At 43.5% G+C, this 26,658-nt stretch overlaps 1 protein-coding gene across 2 annotated transcripts in view; it reads left to right on the top strand.

The window, feature by feature from the left end:
- Positions 1-13,823: 13,823 nt before the first annotated feature.
- ZNF449 (zinc finger protein 449) overlaps positions 13,824-26,658 on the top strand; it is a 29,890-nt gene continuing 17,055 nt past the window's right edge. For both annotated transcript variants that reach the window (XM_087427376.1, XM_087427375.1), the window contains exons 1-3: positions 13,824-13,869; positions 15,947-16,395; positions 18,039-18,243. In XM_087427376.1, coding sequence (XP_087283502.1) covers positions 16,042-16,395; positions 18,039-18,243 — 559 coding nt within the window. In that variant the 5' untranslated portion in view covers positions 13,824-13,869; positions 15,947-16,041. The remainder of the gene's footprint in view (positions 13,870-15,946; positions 16,396-18,038; positions 18,244-26,658) is intronic.

Here is a 26,658-nt window from a genome sequence, read left to right as displayed (position 1 = left end):
AATGGAGTGATGGGAAGGCAGACCACAGGGAGCTGGGCTCTCCTGTCCCTCCGTGGGCCTGTGTCTCAGAGGAGGCGCATGATAAAGGGGACTGTGCTGATCTGCAGGAAAGAAACCTGCTGCACAGGTAAATATTCTGCCACATTGCACACCAGAGCAGAGAGCATATTCTCCTTCAGAAGCATGTGGGAGAAGTCACACTAATAAAAAGTTCTTTTCCTAATGGGAAATCTATGAGAGAGAAAATGTTAGAGAGTGGGTAACTGGACACTGTAAATAATCCTGGCAACAGTAAGAAATAGAAGTCTTTTATAAATTTGCTTTAAATATGAGAAGTAGAAAAAAACCCACTGCATTGACTATTTCGTGGGCATCAACCATAATGACCTGCTGTTGCAGGGAAGTTGAGAAACACTTCATTTTTAATTTTATTTTATCCCAAGAAGATTAATTTATTTATAAAGCCAGTGAAAAACATTCTGTATCTAAGATGACAGCAGATTAAACAATAGGGAATGTAGCTGACCTTTGTGTACAAACACAAGTTAACCCACAGGAATCTGTTATTCATATGATGCTGTATCTGGCTTTATTATTCTGTAAAATGTCTGATATTTATGATCACTTCTGTTTTCTGTTCTGTGCTGTTACACAAAAAGTAAGTCAGCATGAAGTTTTTTATTTTAAATTGTTTAACGAAATAGATTTGATTATCGGCCAGAACTACAGCAGGTATCGAAACTACATTTTATTGCTACCTTTTCATATAATCACCTAAGAGATACAAACTTCCGTTATGAAGTGGGGAGGAAGCAGCTGGATGATGGTGGTGGGCGAGTGTAAAGTCACTTACCACCTCACCACTGGGGCTCTGCTTTCTTTTCCCTAAAACATTGCCTCTCTTTTAATAGATACTCTTTGCCAACTAAAATTTAAGAGAACGAAACAAGACAAAGGATGAAAACAACTTACCTCTACAAGATTCAACACACTGGTGATGAATTTCTGGAGTAGAGATAATTTTTCATTCACAAACCACATCACAGTATGCAGTTATCTGGAAGCCTTTGTCTAAAGAATCAGCATGTTAACTGAGGCTAGAGAGAAAATGTGCATCACAGGTCTTACCTCCCACAGTGTATTCGGTGTGTTCATTTGCCAGGGCTGCCATAACAAAATACCACAGACTGGGTAACTTAAAACAACAGAAATTGATTTTCTCACAGTTCTGGAGGCTAAGAGTCCCAGATCAAGATGCCAGCAGGGTTGGTTTCTTCTGAGGCCTCTCTCCTCAGCTTGCACATGGCCACCTTCTCGCTGTGTCCTCATGTGGTCTTTCCTCTTTGCAAGCGCATCCCTGTTGTCTCTCTGTATGTCCTAATCTCCTTTTCTTATAAGGACACCAATCAGATTGGATTAGGGCCCACCGTAACAGCTTCATTTTAATTTACTCGACTCTTTAAATCTGATTTTTCCCCCCAAAGCCCCAGTAGATAGTTGTATGTCATAGTTGCACATCCTGCTAGTTGCGTATGTGGGACGCGGCCTCAGCATGGCCGGAGAAGCGGTGCATTGGTGCGCGCCCGGCATCCGAACCTGGGCCGCCAGTAGCGGAGTGTGCACACTTAACCGCTAAGCAACGAGGCCGGCCTTACTCGCCTCTTTAAAGACCCTGTTTGCAAATACAGTCACATTCTGAGGTACTGGAGATTAGGGCTTTAAAAAAGGAAAAAATCACTTTTTTCCTTCCTATGTAGGGAAAAACCCTACATAGATTCTTCCCTATGAGTTTTCTTCCCTGTGAGTCTCCTTTACTATTCACATAAAACACTTCACTTCTGGTCACCAAATGTGTGGAGGTTTTTCCCCACACCAAGCAATTCTCTGTGATACCAGCAGGGTGTCGTACAATTTAATTCAATTCTGATACTATCTACCTGGAGATAGTGTCAGATCCCATAGATTAAGGGCTCAATCCCACAAGATTGCCCCCCTCACACACACACACACACACACACACACACACACACACACACACACACACACACACTTCAGACACCAATCGGAAGTCCAGGTTGTCACCTGTGCTTCTGACCAAACGGCTATAGATCGGAGGGTCCCATGACCCCCTCCTCAGGTTCAATTAATTTGCTAGAGCAGCTCACAGAACTCAGGGAAACACTTAGTTACATTGACCAGTTTATTAAAGGATATGACAATGAATACAGATGAACAGGATACAGATGAGCAACCAGATGAAGAGATACATAGGGTGAGATCTGGGAGGGTCCCAAACATAGGAACTTCTGTCCCTGTGGAGTTGGGGTATGTCATCCTCCCAACACGGACATGTTCACCAACCTGGAATCTCTCTCAACCCCACACTATTGGGATTTTATGGAAGCTTCCTCATGTAGCATGATCAATTATTAGTGCCATGTTCAGCCCTTTTCCCCTCTCTGGAGAAGTGGGGGATGGAGCTGAAAATTCCAAGCTCCTAATCATGACTTGGCCTTTCTGGTGACCAGGAGCCATACAGGAGCCCACCCAGAGTCACTTCATTAGAACAAAAGATGCTCCTAGTGCTCTCATCACTTAAAAATTTACAAGAGTGGGCCGGCCCCGTGGCTTAGCGGTTAAGTGTGCGTGCTCCGCTACTGGCGGCCAGGGTTCGGATCCTGGGCACACACCGACACACCGCTTCTCCGGCAGTGCTGAGGCCGTGTCCCACATACAGCAACTAGAAGCATGTGCAACTATGACATACAACTATCTACTGGGGCTTTGGGGGAAAAAAGGAGGAGGATTGGCAACAGATGTTAGCTCAGAGCCGGTCTTCCTCAGCAAAAAGAGGACGATTAGCACGGATGTTAGCTCAGGGCTGATCTTCCTCACAAAAAAAAAAATTTACAAGGGTTTTAGGAGTCCTGTGGCAGGGACAGGATCAAAAGCTAAATATTAGAAGATGAGATGCTCCTAGTGTTCTTATCACTTAGGAAATTACAAGGGTTTTAGGAGCTTTGTGCCAGGAACAGGGACAGAGACCAAATATATGTATATTTTCTATTATATCACTGGCTTCAATATGAATTTGTATGTCAGGGGGACACAATTCAGTCTATAAAACCAGGTCTTTGCAGTGGAGTCATACCTGCCTAACCAAATATTGGACAAGGATCTCCAGCATCCATCAGAATCAAAGACTTGAAACTGATCTTTTGAACAAAGTTTCTAGCTAGAACGAAGTTTAAATATTGTTTTAAAGGATCTGGAGGCTGAACTGGAACTGATAATCAGTGTAGTGTAGTGTTCAGTACCCAGACTTTGGGTCAGAAAGTCCTGAATTTCTATCCCTAGTCAGCTCTGTAACTGACTAACTCTATGTCCCTTGGCAAGTGGTTTAACCTCATTTTTGTCATTTATAAAGCGAGGACAATAATAGTACCTATTTATCATTGTGAGGATGTATTAAGGTAAGAAATGAAAAGTCCTTAGCATTTAGGAATATTTGGATATGGTAGCTAGGGGATGGAAGTAGGGAGTAGCAGTGGATACATCCCAAATCTGTAGATATGGATCCTTAGTAAACTCCAAGTCCCAAGGTATCTCATTGTGGTTTTGATTTGCATTTCCCTAATGATTAATTGAGCATCTTTTCATGTGCTTATTTGCCCTTTATTTATCCTCTTTGGAGAAATATCTATTCAAGTCCTTTGACCATTTTTAAAAAATTGGATTATTTGTCTTTTTGTTAAGATATAAGAGTTCTTTATAGTCTGGACACTAGATCTTGCCATATGTATGATTTGCAAATGTTTTCTCTCATTCTGTGAGTTGCCTTTTCATTCTTGTGAGAGTGTCCAGTGATTCAAAACTTTAAAAAATGTTGATGAAGCATAATTTCTCTATTTTTTCTTTTGTTAGTTCTGCTTTTGGCATCATATCTAAGAAACCATAGCCAAATCCAAGGTCATGAAAATTGACCCCTATGTTTTCTTCTAAGAGTTTTATACTTTTAGCACTTACATTTAGGTCTTTGATCCATTTTGAGTTAATTTTTGTATATCATGTGAGGTAAGGGTCCAATTTCATCCTTTTGCATGTAACTACCCAGTTCTCCTAGGACCATTTGTTTAAAAGATTATCCATTCTCCACTGAATTGTCTTGGTATCTTTGGCAAAAATATCATTCTAACATCCAGAATATATAAACAACTTTTACAACTGAACAGCAAAAAGTCAAAACCTCAATTTAAAAATTGGCAAAGGACTTGTACAAAAATTTCTCTAAAGAAGGTATATACAAATGGCCAACAAGCACATGAAAAGATGCTCGAGGTCATTAGTTATTAAGGCAATGCAAATCAAACCCACAATAATGTTCCACTTCACACTCACTAGGCTAGCCAAAAAACAGAATGAAACAAAACAGAAATGAACAAGTGTTCTAGAGGATATGGATGAACTGGGACCCTCATACATTATAGGAATATAAAATGGTGCAGACACTTTGGAAAACAGTCCAGCAGTTCCTCAAAAAATCAAATGTAGAGCCGGCCCCATGGCTTGGCGGTTGGGTGCACGCGCTCCGCTGCTGGCGGCCTGGGTTCGGATCCCGGGCGTGCACTGACGCAGTGCTTCTCCGGCCATGTTGAGGCCGCGTCCCACATACAGCAACTAGAAGGATGTGCAACTACGACATACAACTATCTACTGGGGCTTTGGGGAAAAATAAATAAATAAACAAAATTATAAAAAAATAATAATAATAATAATTAAATGTAGACTTAACAATAACCCAGTAATTCCACTTCTAGGCATATACCCAAAAGAAATGAAAACGTATGTCCACACAAACACTTGTAGGCAAATATGAATTTCATCTTTATTCATAATAGCCAAATAGAGGAAACAACCCATATGTCCATCAAATGATTATTCGATAAGCAAATGTGATATATCCATACAATGGAATATTATTTGGCCATAAAAAGGAATAAAATAATGATACATGCTACAACATGGATGAACCTTAAAAACATCACACTAAGTGAAAGAAGCCAGTTGCAAAAGATGACATTTTATATGATTCCATTCATACAAAAGTCCAGAATAGGGAAATCTATAAAATATCCTTGTCTTATTCCTGATCTCAGGGGCAAAGCATTTAGTCTTGCACCATTAAGTATGGTGTTACCTGTGGATTTTTCATAGATGCTCTTTAGCAGGTTGAGGAATGAACTGAGGATATTAACGTTAGCTGGAAGATTTATCAGGTTTCTTTTTGGTGTAGCATGAACAATTTTTCATCAGCAACCATTGTGTGACATTGTTGAATTTACCTAGGCCATTCTCTCTGCCTCCTTAGCTGTCCCTTGCAGTGACCTCATGGGATCCTCCAGTAAGGAGCTTGGACCTGCTCTTTGAAATATGACTACAGGAGAATGGGAGGTCATCAATCCTGCCTTTCAATAGGAGACTATTCCCTAAAATTCCCACCAATGTTGTCTTACAGTGACCCCAGTGCCAGCAACTTAGAAGAAAGGAAATATGCCAGTTTTATCTGCCCACAGTTGGCACAAATACATGTGTGCACCAGGCACTAAGTGTTTTACATGCAATATTTTGTGCAACATCATCTCATTAAAACAAGGCAGTGAACAGCTATGCCTATGAAGTTTGCCAGAAGGGGAGCAAGATTGGGTACTGGGTGAAGTCTCCTATTGGAATGCTTTTTTATTGCCCATGACCAAGTATCTGGGCTCCTCATTGTTCTAGGATCAAGGGACAATGCCTCAAGTAGGAGCAACATCATTTTGATGACATAATAAGATCTGCATGGGGATATTACAGTGGTGGTGGGGAGGGGTTACATTCTTTGAAGAATGAGTTTAATATTATAAAAGAGTCTTAACTCTTATGTATAAATATAAAATAGAACTACATTTGACTGGGAAACTCCAGAAGGATAAAAAAGGAAAATGATAGGTAACCAGAAAAGGATTTGGGGTTCAGAGAAAAATGAGGTTAAAAATCAAAAGTCCTATTCGCGTACTGTGCTAACAAGAGGAACAACGAAAGCTCCGTCCACCTCCAGCAAACAGAGACGTACACAGAAGTCCAGCCCCAAGAAACCGGTCTGAACTTCCCTCCATATCTGGCACTCACTGAAGGAGCTGGGCTCGACTTTGGGCAGCACAACAGCTGAAAAGTGACACAGAGAACAAGGAGATGGTCCTAGTGAAAGGAAATTAACAGTAACCCCTTTCAGAATTAGTGTAAATGTTTTACAGTTGTGACTCACTTTATGTACTTGATGCATGACAACAAATTGAAGTGTTATTCTTTCTTCTCATGTGTGTTTCAACGTGGTTGTAATCATAATGTATGTTGGTCTTATTTTATGTGTTTTTTTTTTTTGAGTCCCTGGGTGGCATGAACCATGATATCGTTTTTTAAGACTTCCCCAAACCTTTTCTCATGAGAATTTTCCTGCATATAGTAAAGTTAGAACAATTGGCCAGTGCACACCTGTCCACCCTCCACCACAGTCCAATGATGAACTTTTGGTCACATTTTCTGGGCATCATTTTATATTTCTGCATAATAGTTCAGCACATCGATGCATCTTAATTTATTTAGACAATCTCCTATTTTGGATATACTCCTTGGTTCCAAATTTCCAAACTTATAAGTAATGCTAGATGAAATTCCCTGAGCACACAGACCCTCCTTCCTGAATTTTTAAGGCCCGTGACAGCTGATAAGCTGGAACATTGAGCCAGTGCCCCTGAAATTTTTGACTTTGGGGAAAAGCCTAAAGTACTAACGGAGAACAGAATGTGTAAGATAATTCAGAAGAACAGGTACCTGGATATTGCAGAGTCAGAAACTTAGATCAGACACAGTATCCTGGCACACTGTGGTGGAGGGTCACTGGATTCTACTTGTTCTGTCCTAGCAAGTCCACCACGGGGCCGCCTCCCTTCCTTAAACTCTGGCAGCTGGGGCTTGAGTCTGAGGCCACTGTGCCACTTGGCGGATGTGGAACTGACTCTAGTCAAGGGGACATTAGGTCAGGGGATGCCTCCTGTGCAGGTTTCTAGGCAAAACTCAGAGCTTATGTCAGGAGGTGAGTGTCTGAAGGACAGGATCGTGGTCAGAAATGGCTCGGTCTTCATCCCTGGAAAAGAAGTCCTAACCCACTGAGTCCACGTTTCCATTAGTCTCCTGCACCGTGCCCTGTGTCCTGTGTCCCTAGAGAGGACCCCCTTGCTAGGATCCTGACACCCCACACCTCCTGGGAGAAGTACACAGTCATGTCCCCTAAGCACCCAGGACACGGAAAGAGCACAAGGTCCCCTTCAGCCCCAGATGCATCAAGAACAGTTCTACAAAAGAGCCATGGACTAGAGGGGAAAATATGGGCGTGAGGAGAACAGCTTTCATGGGGGAGCAGGGGAGTGGGCCTACGTTTGAGATGTGGGGGAGACAAATGAGGAGGGCAGGGGGGACACGTGTGGGTGACAGAGAGGACCCTCTGCAAGCGGCAGCAATGGCTCCCACAAGAGGAGCACTCAGCGAGGAGGAAGTAGCATCTTCCATGCCACCTGGGTCCACCATCTCCCGGTCTTCCATGGTCCCCTCAGGAGGAAAGAGAGAAAGTCAGGGGGCAGATAATGCTGAAGGTGATAGAAATCACAATGACAACAGCACCTGTAACCCGTGTGTCCCACGGATTATTACAACATAGTATCCGTTCCCCCAAACCCAGCCCCTGCTCCTTAGGACTAAATACTCCGAAAAGACAGGGCAACTGAGGCTTAATAATACCCAAAGTGATGGGGTCACAGGAAAGGAACACTGGCTGTCTTTCCCTGCTGGCCTGCAGTGCTCCAAGCCTCCTACCATCCAGCTGGCCCTCCCACGACAGAGAAAAGGACTCCACTCCCCACAGGGTCTGAGGCTGCCCATCCCCCAACCCCCATGCAGAGATATTGTGACTTGGGGCACTGGCAATGGAGATCCCACCACAACAAGCACCCAGCCTGGGAAGCACTCTCCTTCTCTACCAAGCCTGAGAGTCCCCGCTCTGAGCCAGCAGCACCATGAAATCAAGGGACACCAGCAAGGGGGATCCCACCACAACAAAGTGCCTGGCCCAGGAACCCTCTCCCTCACCGTTGGGCCTGAGAATGCCCTCTCCCACTCAGAGCCACTTCACTGCTGGGAGACACCAACAAGGGGAATCGGGCCAGGCCTGGTTGAAATGTTTCCCATCCCCCACTGGCAGGGGGCACCCTGCCTCCAGAAGCTCCCAACACTGGTAGCATTCTTCTTCCAGAAGTCAGCAGAATCCCTTCACCCACCACTAGGTGGCCAGGCCTAGGGAAGCTCCTTTCACTCCGTCAAGCAGCATCCACAGGGAAGACATGTGATAAACCAAGCATACCTGTGTAGCACCATATAATCTCTGAACATCATACTGTCATGACAACCACACCGCACAACACTAGGCCAGGACCTGCATGCCAAACCTAAACAGGGGGACTGCCTGCTAAAGTAAAAAATTTAAATAGAACACAGTGTCTCCTAACATAATACCTAAAATATCCAGAATACAATAAAAAAATCATCCCTTATACAAAGAACCAGGAAGGTCACAACTTGAATGAGAAAAGACAATCAAGTGACCCTAACACCGAGATGAATCAGATATCAGAATTCTCTGACAAGGATTTTAAAGCAGGCTTCATAAAAACTATGGACTTTAGTTAATAATAATATATCAATATTGGCTCATCATTTGTAACAAATGTACCACATTAATTCAAGATTGTTGATAGGGGAAATGAGGAGAAAGGCTAAGAGAAGGTATATGGTAACTCTGTACTTTCTGCTCATTTTTCTGTAAACCTAAAACTGCTCTAAAAAATAAAATCTATTAATTTTTTTAAAAGTTAAAAAAAAATTCAAAAAAGCAATCACAAATTCTCTTGAAATGAAAGAAAAAAGAGAAAATCTCAGAAAATAAATAGAAGTTATAAAAAAGAACCAAATGACAATTATAGAACTGAAAAATACAGTAACCACAGGGTAGCCACAGGGCTGAGATTTCTGAAAACCGAACCCAGACTATCATTCTGCCCATGGCTAAATTACAATGCAAATTAGATCCCAAACTTCAGAGTGTCTTCTGTTAAAGTGAGGGCATTGATCGAAAAGAAATGGGATCCTGATCATTGGAATGGAGACATATGGACAGATCCCAATAAAGCTGGGGACATTGAACCCATAAATTCTGCTGAGTCTCCTCTGCCAATAGAAGTATCCCTTCTACCCCATCTAAGGAGGTTAACCCTGCTTTGCTTGAAAATCTTTAATGGCCTCGCCTGAGGTAGTTGACTTGGAAGACACTGCTGATTCTCCTCAGGATCTACACTCATCTTTGCTTCTAGACTGATAACTAGCCTTGAGTCCCAGCAGGCCCAAAAAGGTGAGGTATGAAGTGTGACCCATGAAGAGGCATACTACACATCAAAAGAACTGCATGATTTTTCCAATTTATACCAACAGAAATCTGGGGGATCTGTGTGGAAATGGATATTAAGGGTATGAGATAACAGTATGAAGAACATAAACTTGCATCAGGCTGAATATATGGATATGGGCCTATTAAGCAAAGATTCTGGACTCAAAGATGCAGCTCAAGGGGCTAGAAAGGGCACTAACACTTTGGTTGGTTGGTTGGCTGAAACATGAACCAAAAGGTGGTCTACGCTAAATGAAGTTGAAATGCTAGAACTGCCTTGGTATACTGTGTCTGAAAGCTGAGGGAGATTGGAATGTAGGAGTGGATTTATCGTGTAAGAGCTGTTCATCCACCGCAGAAGGTCCAAGAACACAACTTTCATGACTGTGAGAAATAAATTTGTGAGGGGAACCCCAACAACGTTGAAGAGCTCTGTGCTCGCTTTTATCTCTAGGTCGGAAATTACAGTGGGAACTACTGCCACTGAATGCAATGGGGATATCTGGATTCCGGGGTGGCAGGCGCCAAGTGAGGGCACTTAATCGACAGAGGTAAGGTGGACACAGTTACTGTAATGGACAGTAGAGTCAAAGCAATAATGAGAACAGTCTGACTTATTGTGTTGGCTAGTTGACCATGGTGTCCCTTGAAAAGAAATAGATAGGCAGTCTACTAAATTCTTACTTGAGCTGTATAAGCAGAAGAGTTCTAGGTTGAGTGCACTGAAGTCTAATTTGAATCACCAAAACAGACAGTCAGGGCCCTTGGGAGCCAGTTTACAGACCCAGGACCCCTTGAATGAAGGGGAGGCTGGGTCCCCTGAGGACGGATCCTGCTACACTGCCAAGATATATATATAGTGTTAATCTTTCTGTCAGCCTTCCCCAAAGGGATCTATGGCCTTTTACCAGGGTGACTGTGCATTATGGAAAAGGAAATAATCAGACTTTTCAGGGAGTATTGAAAACTGCTTCTGAACTGACGCTAATTCTAGGAGGCCCAAAGTATTACTGTGGTCTACAAGTCAGGGTGGGGGGCTTATGGTAGTCAGCTGCTCAGTGGAGTTTTAGTTCAGGTCCGTCTCACAGTGAATTCTCCAAACTCATCCTATAGTTATTTCCCCAGTTCTAGAATGTATAATTGGAATAGACACACTCAGTAACTGGCAGAATTCCCACATTTGTTCCCTGACCTGTGGAGTGAGAGCTATTATAGCGAGAAAGGCCAAGTAGAAGCCACTAGAACTTAGGAAAATAATAAAGCAAAAGCAACACCACATTCCTGGAGAGATTTCAGAGATGAGTGCCACCATCAAGGACCTGAAACATGCACGGATGGTGATTTCCACTACATCCTCATTCAACTGGCCTATTAGCCTGTGTAGAAAACAGATGGAGTTTGGAGGATGACCGTGGTTTATTGTAATCTTAACCAGGTGGTGACTCCAATTGCAGCTACTGTTCCAGATGTGATTTCATTGCTTGAGCAAATTAAACACATCCCCTGGTACCTGGTATGCAGCTATTGATCTGGCAAAAGCTTTTTTCTCAGTAACTGTTAGTAAAGACCCTCAGAAGCAGTTTGATTTCAGCTGGCAATGCCAGCAATACACCTTCACTGTCCTACCTCAGAGGTGTATCAACTCTCCAGCCCCATGTCATAATTTAGTTCGTGGAGATCTTGATCAACTTTCCCTTCCACAAGACATCACAAAGGTCTATTACATTGATGATGATAAGCTGATTGGACCTAGTGAGCAAGTAGTAGCAACTACTCTAGACTTCAGGGCTTCCCTGAGTGTCCCTTGGCTCCAGCTTGAACCTCAGTGACTTTCATGCTGTTTCCTGAGGCAAAGCCTCCTCCAAAAGCACTTGTGTGCCCAGCCCATTGTTTCTAATGTAGGAGCCAATCTGCCATCACTTATCATCACAACAGGGCCCAACAGAAAGGGAAATTATTACAGGACTCTGAGGGCAAACCATCAACAGGAAACCAGTCTATCTCTTCGGACCCAACAAAAGAAAAGGATGGTTTAAACGAGAAGGGTTTTCGATGCCATGTCCACGAGTGAAAATGTGTGCGTGTGATTGTGTGTGGAGGGTGTGGGAGAGGGTCCTTCCCAGGGCACACCTTTCCCCCATAGATCTTCTGATGTACTTCACTCCCCCTTTCCCTCCCTCCCCTTTTCCAGAAGCTCTGGTCCCTCACTGCTAGATAAGCTAACTTGGGGGGCCCTGGGGGCAGTGACCTCAAAGCCTCAGTGCCAAACGGGTTTTATAAGTTCACCACTAACTGAGACCCAGCTCTGCAGAGGAGACCAGACTGCCGACCCTAATATAACAACAGCTAACAGTTTTAAGCACTAACTCCGTGCCAGCAGCGCGACTAAACCGTACATGCTGCTCTCTCCCCCTTTAATCCTCCAAACAGTCCCAGAAGCCATTTTACCAACGGAGGACTGGAGGCCCGAGGAGGAATAGTGACTTGCCCAAAGTCCCACAGCTAGTGCGCAGCGAGCAGAGCCAGGATTTGAACCCCTTTGATCGCTCTCCAGAGCTGACACCAACTATTGCAGCAGCAACGCTGCCTCCCCGTGGAAACAGGTGCTCTTCACTGTTCACTCTGTGCGCTCGGGGGAAAATCTGCAAGATGCAAGTTCCAGACTAAACTACACAAAGTCACTCACCCATGAGAGGTCTACTCAGGGCAATCAAGGAAATCCGGATGGGGAAATAAGACTCCGTGATGTCCCAGTCTTCGGAGCCAACCAAACCACAGATAAAACTTCTCTTGCACGCTCTCTCGCTCGCTCGCTCTCACTGACTTATTCTCTCAGTGTCGCAAGCTCTCTCTGCTTATACTGTACGGGTCACAGCTTCTTCGCAGCTCTGCGGGTGCAGCTTCTGCACCCTGCTGTGGATCTCCCGGGATAGGATGGTCAGGAACTGCTCCAACACCAGTAGCTCCAAGATCTGCTTCATCGTGCGCATCTTAGGCCTAAGCCACTCACCCATGGCAAAGCTCCAGGTGTCACCTGAGGGTTTCACGGGAACAAGCGACAGAACCCACAGAAGCACAGGTGGGAGGTCTCCACGCTGGGCCGTAGGTTGGGCAGCCTGGCTCCAGGCGCAGGAACTCTTCCGGTTTCACAATCAGGAGCCCTTTTCGCTCCTGGGAGCCTGGGCCAGAAGCCACCGTCAGGCTCCTGGACCACCTTGGCCCTGAAACCAGCCGCGACAGCCAGAAAAGGTTTCTGGCTCCCCGTGTGACAATAAACGGCATCCGCGGGAGTTGGTGTGCCCGAGCTCCAAGTCTCAGCCCATGAGCCTACCTCCAGCCCAGGCAGAGCTGTCGCCAGTGCCTTGGCCTCCGTGGGTCCAGGACAGTGGGCTGCCTGACTCCTCGTCTCGCCTCCACCAGGGCCTCCAGGAGGCACAGACGCAGGCAGCTCTCTCCTCTCTGTCCTGGACACACGCAGGACTAGGTCTTGGTCCCATGCAGGAAGTAACAGCACTAAAGTTTGGCATCCAAAGACCAACGGTACTAGCTCGGGACCAATGTCAGGACTACGTTTCCTGAAGGACAGCATTGCATCTGGCCTCGCACAACTCACTGCTGACCTCCCAGAAGGGAAAATTGCACTCCAGGGGCGGGACCAGCGAGGGACCAATTGGAAGACAAGAGGCGAGGCCATCGGGCGAACCCAAAGACCCAAGAGCCCTCTGGTGGCGGCTGCAAACGGAGATGAATGCACGGGGTAGCTAGGTCGAAGCTCAGGTCATTAACAGAAGAAAATACGACGGTAGCTCAAGGCCACTGTGACCTGAAAGCAGAAAACCAGAATCATAATACCCAGGAAAGCTTATTAAAATGCGAATTCTCAGCTCATACGAAATCCAATGTGTCAGGGTGTTGGGGTGGGTCCCAGAAATCTGAATTTTTAATAAGCTCTCCCAAGAAATTCTTCCTACACAGAGAGGTTTGAGAATCACCGACCCAGTCATAACAAATTTAAAGGAGGTCCCCACCAGCTCCGGTTACTCTAGGGCTGATGGGAAAGAAGTCCTCGCTAGGATCAAGATCAGGGCACGCCCCACCCAATCCCCTGGGATCTAGAAGCGCCTAGGACCGGATATGGGATAGCTTCCAAAACGGCTTGAGGCCTGGTGGAAGCCAAGGAAAGTCCCAGCCCCTCCCACGTCAGCATCCTTATGGGCCCAGATGTCTGGGCAGGGGGCATGAGGCCTGCCGGGAGATGTAGTCCGCAGCGCGACCGCGCGCCTGCGCCCTGGGCAGCTGCACACGGTGAGCCTGGGAGAGCCGTGGGCGCCGAGGCGGTGAGTCCCGGAGCGGCGAGAGGGCGTGGCCGTCCCTGGGGCGCGGGCGTGGGCGGGGGTAGCGGGGCTCCGGTCCCGCTCCGGCTAGGCGAACCGGCCGCCTCCAGCCCTGACCGGGCGGCGGGCGCGGGGAGGAACGACGGGCGGCGGGCCCCTGTCCGGCCCGGGTCCCCGCCGCCTCTCCCTGCGACCCAGCCAGGCCTTCCCGGGGGTCCTCCGGGGCTGGGAGCGCCCCCCGGGCGGCGGGACATCTTCAACGGGCAGCGCGATGGGGCGGCGCCCGCGCCCCCGGCATCCGATTTTACACCGTCTTTTAGACGTTTTAGGAACTTGTCCCTCTTGCCTTTCCCCGAGTGCCGTCTTGTCACACCCCTCTTTATCCACGGGCCCTATGAGCGCGGCTTCATTCAGGAGGGTTTGGGGAGAAGCCCTCAGCCCCGAGGTGGAGTGAGGTTTTCATCTGGAGGGAGACCCGGAGGATCAGGTCGATTCCCCGGTAGAGCTGGTGGAAGGTTTGGGTCAGGCAGGGGAGGGCTGCCCAGCTGTGAGGCTGGAGGGGTTAACGGTGGGTCCACAGCCCAAACCGGCACTGTTCCTGGATGCCCTCCAGCCACGGTCAGGTGCCTGGGCGGGGGAAAGAGAAGCTTCCCAGGAATGAGTCCTCAGGAGCAATCACCTTGCTTGAGCGCTTCCTCTGTGCCGGGCACGCTGCTGTCCGCTTTCCATGCGACTGATCCACCGCAGGAAATTTTGTGAAATAGATGCTATGATTATTCTCATGTTACAGACAGAAGCCCTGGGTGGCAGGGTCACACAGCTAGCAGGTTGTCACACCTCCATGGGTCTGCCGCTCAAGTCCAGGCTGCCATCGAAATAAAGGGTGATATGGGAACAGTGTCCATTTGGGATGACTTGGTGGGAAGAGTCCTGAGTACTCTTTTCTTGATCCCCTCCAGGACAGAGGACAGGTACGTGAGCCATGTCGGCAAACACGGGGAGAGAGGACCCATAGCACGTGGGCAAGTCCTGGTCTCTAGACTTGTGGAGACATGTATGTGACCGCCTCTGTGACCTCAGAGACTGCACTAAGAACGCTTGGATGTTTGCAGACATGAGCATGGCAGGAATCTGTGGAGTCTATCACCACTTCCCTCTGGCATTTGCTATGTGACCTGGGACTAGTTATTCAGTCCTCCTCAGCCTCAAACCTCAGTCCCCTCGTCTGTATTCAGGGCATAGTGCTAGTACCCTCCTCCTAACCCTGGCGGAGGGCTCAGTGAACTAATATGCATAGGAGGCTTAGGACAGCTCCTGGCTCACAGCGTGATGGATGTGAGAAATGTCCTTGTTACTAATGCAGACCAGGGTCATGATGGCCTGCCCCGCTGCAGTGTATTTTTCTCATGAGAAAGCCAGTTGGAAGGCCACAGCGGGATGAGGGACACGGTGATGTTGGCTGAACCACACACACCTCAAGTGGAGAAGAATGGGGGGTTGAGGATTTGCTGTCTTTGCAAGGCATGGCTCTAGCTGAGATGCTGTGGTTGCAGGAGACTAAGCATTCCTCAAAGCTAGATGGGCTTCCGGGGTTATTCACCAGTGTTATACGTATGGCTCCTCCACTTCTTTTGTGGCCTCCCTGTATTCAGAAACACGAGACAGCCCGTCTTAGACTGGGAGTGCGGTTACAGGCCTGCAGGGCATGGTGGGTTCTCCTTCAGGGCGGGGGTTCTTAGCCTTGGTTGGTGGAATTCTAGAGCAGAGCTGTAGATGTCTGTTGAGCACTTGAAATGTGGCTGGGAGCTGCAATTTTTATTTTAATTTTGACTTAAACGTCCACATGGGTGTAGTGGCTACCATATTGGACAGCACAGTTCTAGAAGGTCCGTGAATGGGTTTCGACATTTTATAAACCTTTTGGTTTTTCTAGGAATTGAGTCCATGGTTTTTCCAAAGCCACCAAAAAATTTATGATCTGCTGCTTTAAGGCTTTGGTGAAAAGTAAGCAATTAAGAGAGATAAGTATGCCCTCTGGTAACCACTGCGTTTCTCCTCTCTCATTTTGTACTGTCTGCAGCTGTAGGTGGCTCCCCGCCCCACAATTACACCAAGAAACCAATTGGAATCTGAGACTTCAGGCCCAGATACATTGTACACTGCAGGAAGGGCGTGATGGCTGTGGCCCTGGGGTGTGCAATCCAGGCCTCCTTGAATCAGGGCTCAGTGTTTCAGGAGTATGATACCGATTGTGAAGTCTTCCGCCAGCGCTTCAGGCAGTTTCAGTACAAAGAAGCGGCCGGGCCTCATGAAGCTTTCAACAAACTCTGGGAGCTCTGCTGTCAGTGGCTGAAGCCAAAGATGCGTTCTAAGGAACAAATCCTGGAGCTGCTAGTGTTGGAGCAATTCCTAACCATTCTGCCCACGGAGATAGAGACCTGGGTGAGGGAACACTGCCCAGAGAATAGAGAAAGAGTTGTGTCACTCATAGAAGACTTACAGAGAGAACTTGAGATACCAGAGCAGCAGGTGAGAAAAGAGTTTGGGATCTTGATAATTGGACAAAAAGAAGTAGCAGAGGCAGCTGGGCCTAGATCAGACATTTTGTCTTTGTGCCCCAAGATTTCCCTGCAATGATTTTCATTTTTTCCTTCTGTTAGAGTCGGTGTATGGTTCAATGATTCTCAACTATTAAACCCAACTCCTCTTGTGTAACAAATATTTGGGAATGTCCCCTTTACTATCCTAAAATGAAATTTATAGATATTATAATCTACCTACATACATAAAATCAAAAACATCAATGTAAGTGCTCTGTGGTTGTGGGCCAAATGCAGCCCAAGGCCTGTGTTTATATGGCCCATAAGCCAATAATAGTTATTACCTTTTTAAAATGTTGTTAAAAAAAAAAAAAGAATAGGCAACAGACCAACACGACCCACAAAGCCTAAAATATTTACTCCTTGCCTCTTTACAAAAACGTTTGCCAGCCCTAAGTCAAGTAGAGTCTAGAAGGGATATAAAGGAAAAGGAATGTGGTTTAGTATAAACTAATAAGCATCTCAGCACGCACATGTTGGGCTGGACCGCACCAGAGAACCTCATGAAGTTGTCCGAGGGTCGCCTCTGCATAGACTCCCCGTGAAGGCCACAGCCGGAAAGTCACGCTGACGCAGCTCAGACACTGTGAGCAGTGTTGCTGCTGGTCCTATGATCTTCCAAAGTGACAACCAAGTCTTGGTTAAATCTGAACAGTAGGTAGTATAGTCTTTCTTTGATTTCCAAAGTAGTGCTTTCCTAGAAAATTCAAGTCATGCTAAAATATGGAAAAATACTTTGTTTTTATGACCTACAAGATGAGGTTGTAAGTTCTTGACAGGTTCTTTTTACTTACTTAAATGTATGAGGGGGACATTCCAAAATTGCTTGGAAGGTGGAACAATTCTGCACTATTAATTGTATGTACTCCCATCTCTGCCCACTAAATTCTGATAGCCACCACATGCCATCATATCCAAAGCACCCCATGGGGACAGTGGCACTGCCCTCTGTTCAGAACCACCGAGTGAAACCTCTTTGGGGCTGAGCCCAGGGCAGATCTTTGGGAGAAGGGAGGAAGGGCTTCTGGTTGGGCGTTAGGGGCTCTGCAGTGTCGTGTGCTGATGGGGCTCTGCAGTTAGCCTGCCTGAACAGGACTCTTCCAAAGTTTCCTGTCTCCCTAGGATGGAATGAATTTACGGTTTCCCTTCCTTTCTTTGTCTTCTTGTTTGGCTTACTATATAAGATTTCATCTTTGTATGGTCTAATCGTGCACTGCCCAGTACAGAAGCCACCAGCCAAGTGTAGCTCTTGAGCACTAGAAATGTGGCTAGACCAAATGGACATATGCTGCAAGTATAAAATGCACACCACATTCAGAAGACTTCATATGAAAAATAAAGTGGATGAAATATCTCATTAATACTTGCTTATATCAATTACATGTTGAAATACTGATAGTTTGGATATGTTGGATTAAATAAAACATACTATGAAGAATGACCTCTCCTCTTTCTTTTCATTTTTTTTTTATGGCCACCAGAAAATTTAAAATGAGATGGGTGGCTCACATTATATTGCTGCTGGGCAGTGCTGGTCTAGACTTGAGAGTGATGGTTCTGGCATTTCCCCAGATCGACAGGCAGGAAATGCTCTTGGAAGAACTGGCACCAGTGGGGACAGCACACATGCCACCAGACATCCACCTGGAGTCACCCCCACTCCAAGTCATGGGACCTGCCCCCGAGGCCCCAGTGGCAGAGGCGTGGATCCCACAGCCAGGGCCGCAGGAGCTGAGCTACGGTGCTGCTGGGGAGTGCCAGCCCTTCCTGGACCCTGGTAAGGCAAGGGCTTTGTTTCCTTTCTCTGCTTTCTGCTTTGAGAGCTCAAGAGCTCTCCAGGGTTGAGGTTGGGTTAGAAACACCGATTACCTAATGGAAACGGACCAGTCTGACAAAGAGTGGGAGGAGGGACTGTCTCTCTGGGAATGGCAGAAACAAAGCACGCTAGATAGAACAGGATTAAAACCCACCTCAGCTAATGACCCTGCTCAAGAAGCCTATTTTTCTCTTCAATTTTTTTATTGTGGTAAAACATGCATAACCTAAGATTTACCATGTTAACCATTTTTACATGTACAGTTCAGTGGTATTTAATACATTCATAATGTCGTGAAAACGTTACCACCATCCAGCTCCATAACTATTTTTATCTTGTAAAACTGAAACTCTATACCCATTTAAACAATAACTGCCCATTTCCAGCTCCCCTACCCAGCCCCTGGCAACCACCATTCAATTTTCTGTCTCAATGAATATGACTACTCTACGTACTTCATATAAATGGAATCATGTAGTCTTTGTCTTTGTGACTGACTGACATTTCACTTAGCATAAAGTCCTCAAGGTTCATCCATATTGTAGCATATGTCAGAATTTCCATCCTTTTAAAGGCTGGATAATATTCCATTGTATGTATATGCCACATTTTGCTTATCTATTTTCCATAAATGTATACTTGGGTTGCTTCTATGTTTTAGCTATTGTGAATAATGCTTCTATGAACACGGGTGTACAAATATCTTTTTGAGACCCTGCTTTTACTTCTTTTGGGTATATAACCAGAAGTAGAATTGGTGGATCATATAGTAATTGTTTTTCATTTTTTGAGGAACTGCCATACTGTTTTCCACAGCGGCAGTACCGTTTTACATTCCCACCAGCAGTGTACAAGCTTTCCAATTTCTCCACATCCTTGCCAACACTTGTTATTCTCTGTTTTTTCGATAGTAGCCATCCTAATGGGTGTGAAGTGGTATCTTATTGTACATTTGATTTGCATTTCCCAAATGATTAGTTATGTTGAACATCTTTTCATGTGCTTATTGACCATTTGTATATCTTTGGAGAATGTCTATTCAAGTCCTTTGCACATTTTTTAATCAGGTTGTTTTTTTGTTGTTGAATTTGAAAGTTCTCTATATATTCTGGATATTAATCCATTATCAGATATATGATTTGCAAATATTTTTCCCATTCTGTGGGTTGTCTTTTTACTCTGTTAATATTGTCTTTTGATGGACATATTTTTAAAATTTTCGTTAAGTACTCCGCATCTACCTTTTCTTTTGTTGCCTATGCTTTTGGTGAATATCCAAGAAATCACTGCTAAATCCAATGTCATGAAGCTTTTGCCCTGTGTTTTCTTCTAAGAGGTTTATAATTTTAGGTCTTACTTTTAGGTATTTGATCCATTTGGAGTTGATTTTTGTATATGGTGTCAGGTAAGGGTCCAACTTCATTCTTTTGCATGTGCATATCCAGTTTTTCCAGCACCATTTGTTGAAAAGACTGTCCTTTCTCCTCGGAATGATCTTGGAATCTTTGTTAAAAGTCATTTGACCATATATGTGGAGGTTTATTTCTGGGCTCTCTATTCTATTCCACTGGCCTATATGTCTGTCTTTATGCCAGTACCAAACTGTTTTGATTACTGTAACTTTGTAGTAAGTTTTGAAATCAGGAAGTGTGAGTCCTCCAGCTTTGTTCTTCCTTTTCAAGACTATTTTGTCTATTCGGGGTCCCTGGAGATTCTATGTGAATTTTAGGATGGGTTTTTCTATTTCTGAAAAAAAATGTCATTGAAATTTTGATAGAGAATGCATTGAATCTGTAGATCACTTTGGGTAGTATTAACATCTTAACAATATTGAGTATTCCAATCCATGAAAGTAGAGTGTGTTTCTATTTATTAATGTCTTCTTTAATTTCTTTTACCAATGTTTTGTAATTTTTATTGTACAAGTCTTTCACCTACTTGTTTAATTCCTAAGTATTTTATTCTTTTCAATGCTACTGTAAATGGAATTGTTTTCATAATTTCCAGAATTGTTCATTCTTCATTGTTAGTGTATAGAAATGGAACTAATTTTTGTTCATTCTGTATTCTGGTACTTTGCTGAATTCATTTATTAATTCTAACAGTTTTTTAATGGAATCTTTAGGGTTTTCTATATGTTAGATCATATAATTTGCCAATAGAGGTCATTTTACTTCTTCCTTTCCATTGAATGCCTTTCATTTCTTTTTCTTGCCTAATTGCTCTGGCTAGAACTTCCAGTAGTGTGTTGAGTAGAAGTGGCCAAAGTAGGCATCCTTGCCTTCCTGATCTTATAGGGAAAGCTTTCAGTCTTTCACCAGTGAGTATGATGTTCCCTGTGGGTTCTTCATATGTGGCTTTTATTTTGTGGAGGTAATTTCCTTCTATTCCTATTTTTTTGTGTGTTTTTATCATTAAAGGATGTTGAATTTTGTCAAATGCTTTTTCTGCATCAATTGAGATGATTGTGTGGTTTTTTTCCTTTCATTCTGTTAATGTGGCATATTACATTGATTGATTTTCATATGTTGAAACATCCTTACATTCCAAGAACAAATAACACTTGGTCATGGTGCATAATCCTTTTAATATGCTGCTGAATTTGGTTTGCTAATATTTTGTTGAGGATTTTTGCATGAGTGTTCATAAGGGATATTGGTGTGTAGTGTTCTTTTCTTATACTCTTTTTCTGGCTTTGGTATCAGGGTAATGCTGGTCTCAGAGAATGAATTAGGAAGTGTTTATTTCTCTTTGATTTTTTTTGAAAGGTTTGAGAAGGATTGGTATTAGTTCTTCTCTAAATATTTGGTAGAATCCACCAGCGAAGCTAGTAGGTCCAGGGCTTTTCTTTGTCAGGAGATTTTTGATTACTGATTCAATCTCCTTACTAGTTATAGATCTATTCAGATTCTTCTATTTCTTTACAATTTAGTCTTGGTAGGTTTTGTATTTCTAGTAATTTATCCATTTCACCTAGGTTATCCAATTTGTTGGCATACAATTGTTCATAATACTTTTCTCTTATAATACTTTTTATTTATGTAGAATCATTGGTAATGTCCCCACTTTAATTTTGATTTTAGTAATTTGAGCCTTTGTTTCTTAATCCATCTAGCTAAAGATTTGTCAATATTGTTGATCTTTTCAAAGAACCAACTTTTGGTTTCATTAATTTTCTCTATTGTTTTTCTAGTCTCCATTTTGTTTATCTTTTCCTAATCTTTATTGTTTCCTTCCTTCTGCTAACTTTGAGTTAGTTTTTTTCTTTTCCTATTAGTTCCTTAAGTTGTAAAGTTATGTTGTTGTTTTGGGATCTTTCTTATTTATTAATATAAGTATTTATAGTTATAAATTTCCCCATTAGCACAGCATTCACTGTCTCATAAGTTTTGGTACGTTTTTGTTTTCAAAAATTCGTCTCTAAGTATTTTCTAATTTCCCTTGTGATTTCTTCTTTGATCCATTGGTTGTTTAAGAGTGTATTATTTAATTTTCACAAATTTGTCAATTTTCCAGTTTTCCTTCTGTTGTTGATTTCTAACTTCATCCCGTTGTGGTTGGAGTAAATACTTTGTATGATATCTATCTTTTTAAATCTATTGAGACTAATTTGTGGCTTAACATATTGCCTATATCCTGGAAAATGTCCCAGGTGCACTTGAGAAGAATGCTGTTGTTGTTGGGTTGAGTGTTTTGTAAATGTCTATTAGATCTAATTGGTTTATTGTGTTGTTTAAGCCCTCTATTTCCTTACTTATCTTCTATCTAATTGTTCTGTCAATTATTGAAAATGGAGTATTGAAGTCTCCAACTATTATTGTGGAACTGTCTATTTCTCCCATCATTCCTGTCAGTTTTTGCTTCATATATTTTGATGATCTGTTATTAGGTGTGTAAATGTTTATGATTGTTATATCTTCTTGCTATATTGAACCTTTTATTAATATACAATGTCCTTCTTTGTCTCTTGTAACCTTTTTTGATATAAAGTCTGTTTTGTCTGATATTAGTATAGCTACCCCTGTTCTCTTTTGATTACTATTTGCGTGGAATATCTTTTTCCATCCTTTCACTTTCAATCTGTTTGTATCTTTGGATCTAAAGTGAGTCTCTCATAAACAGCATATAGTTGGATCATGTGTTTTTATCCACTCTGTCAAGCTCTGTCTTTTGATTGGAGAGTTTAATCCATTTACATTTAAAGTAATTACTGATAGGGAGGAACTTAGTTCCTTCATTTTGCTGTTTTCTATATGCCTTATAGCTTTTTTGTCTCTCATTTCATGCATCACTGTCTTCTTTTGTGTTTAGTTGATTTTTTGTAGCAAAATGCTTAAATCCTTTCTCATTTCCTTTTTTTTTCTTTTTTTTTGTGAGGAAGATCACCTCTGAGCTAACATCCATGCTAATCCTCCTCTTTTTGCTGAGGAAGACCGGCTCTGAGCTAACATCTATTGCCAATCCTCCTCCTTTTTGTTTTCCCCAAAGCCCCAGCAGATAGTTGTATGTCACAGTTGCACATCCTTCTAGTTGCTGTATATGGGACACGGCCTCAGCATGGCCAGAGAAGCGGTGTGTCGGTGTGCACCCGGGATCCGAACCCAGGCCGCCAGTAGTGGAGCGCACGCACTTAACCGCTAAGCCATGGGGCCGGCCCTCCTTTTGAATATATTTTATAGCTATTTTCTTTGTGGTTACCATTGGGATTACATTTAACAGCCTGAAATTATAACGCTAATTTGAATTTAAAACATCTTAACTATAATAACATCCAAAAACTCACTCCTTTACAGCTCCATCCCCACTCCTTTCTGTTGTTGATGTCACAAATTACATCTTTATACATTATGTGCTCCAAAACATAAACTAATAATTATTTTAAATGCATTAGTCTCTTAAATTATGTGGAAAATAAAATATGGAGTTACAAACAAGTTACAATAATGCTAGCTTTTAGACTAATAATTGTGTTTTTAAAAATGTATTAGTCGGGGCCGGCCCCGTGGCGTAGCAGTTAAGTGCGTGCGCTCCGCTGCTGGGGGCCTGGGCTCGGATCCCCGGCGCACAGCGACACGCTGCTTGTCAGGCCATGCTGTGGCAGTGTCCCACATAAAGTGGAGGAAGATGATCATGGATGTTAGCTCAGGGCCAGTCTTCCTCAGCAAAAAGAGGAGGATTGGCATGGATGTTAGCTCAGGGCTGATCTTCCTCACAAAAAAAAAAACTGTTTTAGTCACTTAAATCATGTAGTAAACAAAAAGTGGAATTATAAACCATTGTTACAATAATACTAGCTTTTATAATTGCCTGCCTATTTACCTTTATTGAGATCTTTATTTCTTCATAGGGCTTCAAGTTACTGTGTAGTGTCCTTATTTCATCTTGCAGGACTCCCTTGAGAATTTTTTGCAGGGCAAGTCTAATGGTAATGAACACCCTCAGCTTTTGTTTATCTGGGAATGTCTTAATTTCTCCCTCACATTTGAAGGAGAGTTTTGCTAGATACAGGATTCTTGGTTAACAGTTTATTTCTTTTAGCACTTTGAATATATCAGCTCACTGCCTTCTGGCCTCTATCGTTTCTCATGAGAAATCTGCTAATTTTCTTATTAAAATTCACTTGTATGTGATGAGTTTCTTCTCTCTGCTGTTTCCAAGATTCTCTCTCTGTCTTTGGCTTTTTAAAGTTTGATTATAATGTGTCCTGGTGTGAGTCTCTTTGAGTTCATCTTACTTGGAGTTTGTTGAACATCTTGGATGTTTATATTCATGTCTTTCATCAAATTTGGGAAGTTTTCAGCCATTATTTCTTCATATATTCTCTCTTCCCCTTTCTTTCTTTCTTCTCTATTTGGGACTCTCACAATGTATATGTTGGTCTTCTTCGTGGTGTTCCATAGGTCTCTTAGGCTCTGTGCACTTTTCTTCAATCTTTTTTTATTTCTGTTCCTCAGACTTGATGATTTCCATTGTCCTATCTTCAGATTTCCTGATTCTTTCTCCTGCCTGCTCAAATTAGCCTTTGAATCCCTCTAGTGAATTTTTCATTTCAATTATTTTACTATTCAGCTCTAGAATTTATTTTTGGTTTCTTTTTAGGTTTTCTGTATCTTTATTGATATTTTCATTTTGTTCATACGTCGTATCTTTCTTTAGTTCCTTTTTTGTTTGTTTGTTTTTTTGTGAGGAGGACTAGCCCTGAGCTAACATCTGATGCCAATCCTCCCCCTTTTTTCTTGAGGAAGATTGGCCCTGAGCCAATGGCCAGGGCCATCCATGGCCATCTTCCTCCACTTTATATGGGACGCCGCCATAGCATGGCTTAACAAGCGGTGCGTCGGTGCGCACCCGGGATCCGAACCTGCGAACCCCGGGCCGCTGCAGTGGAGCATGCGCACTTAACCGCTTGCACCACCGGGCCGGCCCCTCTTTAGTTCTTTAAGCATCTTTAAAATAGTTTTTTTAAGTCTTTGTCTAATAGATCTTCCATCAATTCTTTTTCAGAGACAGTTTCTGTTGATTTTTTCCTTTGAATGGGCTATACTTTCTTGTTTATTTGTATGACTTGTGATTTTTTTGTTGAAAATTGGACCTTTGAATCTAATAATGTGGTAACTCTGGAAATCAGTTTCTCTCCCTTCCCTAGGGTTTGCTGCTTTTTTGTTATTGTTTGTATTTATTATTTGGGGGTTTATTGATTGTTGTAGGCTGTATCTGTGCCAAACATCAGACCAAGGTATAAACTTAAGGTCTTCTCTAGTCTTTTCTGAGCCTGCACCTTTCCCTAGGCGTGCATGGTCATTTTCGGATTTTCCCCATATGTGCAGTTGCTTTTGAATATCCTAGTCTTTAATGTCTGGTCCCAAAAGCAGAAAAACAGAAAAATTAAAGAGGGGGAAAGATTGCTGACTCTTTAAATCTCCTGGGAGTCACTTCCATAGGAGGAGAAAGGGCTTGCAGCAATAGGTGGAGGCACAATAACAATGGCTGCCACCTCTTTGTCTGCACCTCTATAATATAAAGCAGCAATCAGTGATCAGAGCCCAGATCCCTGATACTTGGAGAACTGGGTCCTTTTTGCCCACCCTGGCTCCCACAAGCTGTGTGTAAGCTGCTCCAGGAACACGTGCACAGCTGCCTGCCACAGCGCTAGTGATGTGGGATAGGTAGGTGCTACTGTGTTTAGAGCTGAAATTGACGAAAAATAACCACAATTTACCATCCAAGCCTTCCACTGGAAGTTGCAAGCCTTGAATAGACTCTAGATTTCCAAAACAGTTACATCAGACAGATTCTGCCAATGTAACTGTTGAATAGGTGGGGAGACAGATTCATGGTGCTTCCTACTCTGCCATCTTCCCAGAATCCTCTCTACCTCAAATGGCCTTTGATCAAGGATGTTATACAGGGAAACTATGGGAGTTTGGTTACTCTGGATATGGATTCATTTCCCCAGCAAATTTTAATCAATGGGACCTGTGATCTTGTGGGACCCAAAGGCCTCAGTTGCTTTTAAGGCATAAGACCCTCATTCAAACTTGATAGTTTATTAATATCCTCACCTCAGATCCTTTCAGAGTGTTTAATTACCACAATATGAAGGAAATACCTATCTCATTTGATCAAAACATAGAACAGTGTTTCTCCAGGTGTAGTCAGCAGACTGTCCTTATCAGGATCACCTGGGGTGCATTTTTTTGGTTGGTTGTTTGTTTATTGCGGTAACACTGGTGTATAACATTGTATAAATTTCAGGTGTACATCATTATACTTCTATTTCTGCATGGATTACATCATGTTCTCATGTTCACCACCCAAATACTAATTACAATCCCTCACCACACACATGTGCCTAATTATCCCTTTTTGGAGTGCATTTTTAACAAGCTCTCCAGGTGAGTGCTGTACATACTGAAGTTTGAGAACCACTGCACCGGACACTACAGGGGTTACTACTAGAAGGATAAAAGTCCAGGTGGGCCGCGTAGCTGTTGTGTTCCTCTGTTTCACCTCCTTTGGGGATATTCTTATGTTGCCACCAACGATCCCTGTCTCTACCCAACACCCTCCCAGCACTCCCCCCCCATCCCCGCCCATTAAAGCTTTGGCCCGAGGGTGGCCAGTACCTCTGTCCTAACTCTCTCAGGCACAGCTTCGACATGTTGGTACTTTCAAGACACTGAGAAAACAAAAGAGACATAAAACATGAACATATCGAGAACAGTCCAAGTTACAAACTATAGATGCCTGGTCGATCTCTAACTAGCTCAGTGCCAGGACTTAGCAACCCTGTCCCTTTCCACATCCTAACATTCATTCATTCAACCAATATACACGAGCACCTATTAAGAGCCAGGCACTGTGCCAGGCCCTGGG

Source organism: Ceratotherium simum, chromosome X, assembly GCF_057802395.1.
Source record: "Ceratotherium simum simum isolate JZ-2026a chromosome X, ASM5780239v1, whole genome shotgun sequence".
NCBI lineage: Eukaryota > Metazoa > Chordata > Mammalia > Perissodactyla > Rhinocerotidae > Ceratotherium > Ceratotherium simum.
Note: the sequence above shows the minus strand (reverse complement) of the source record. Positions and strands in the feature narration are given on the sequence as shown.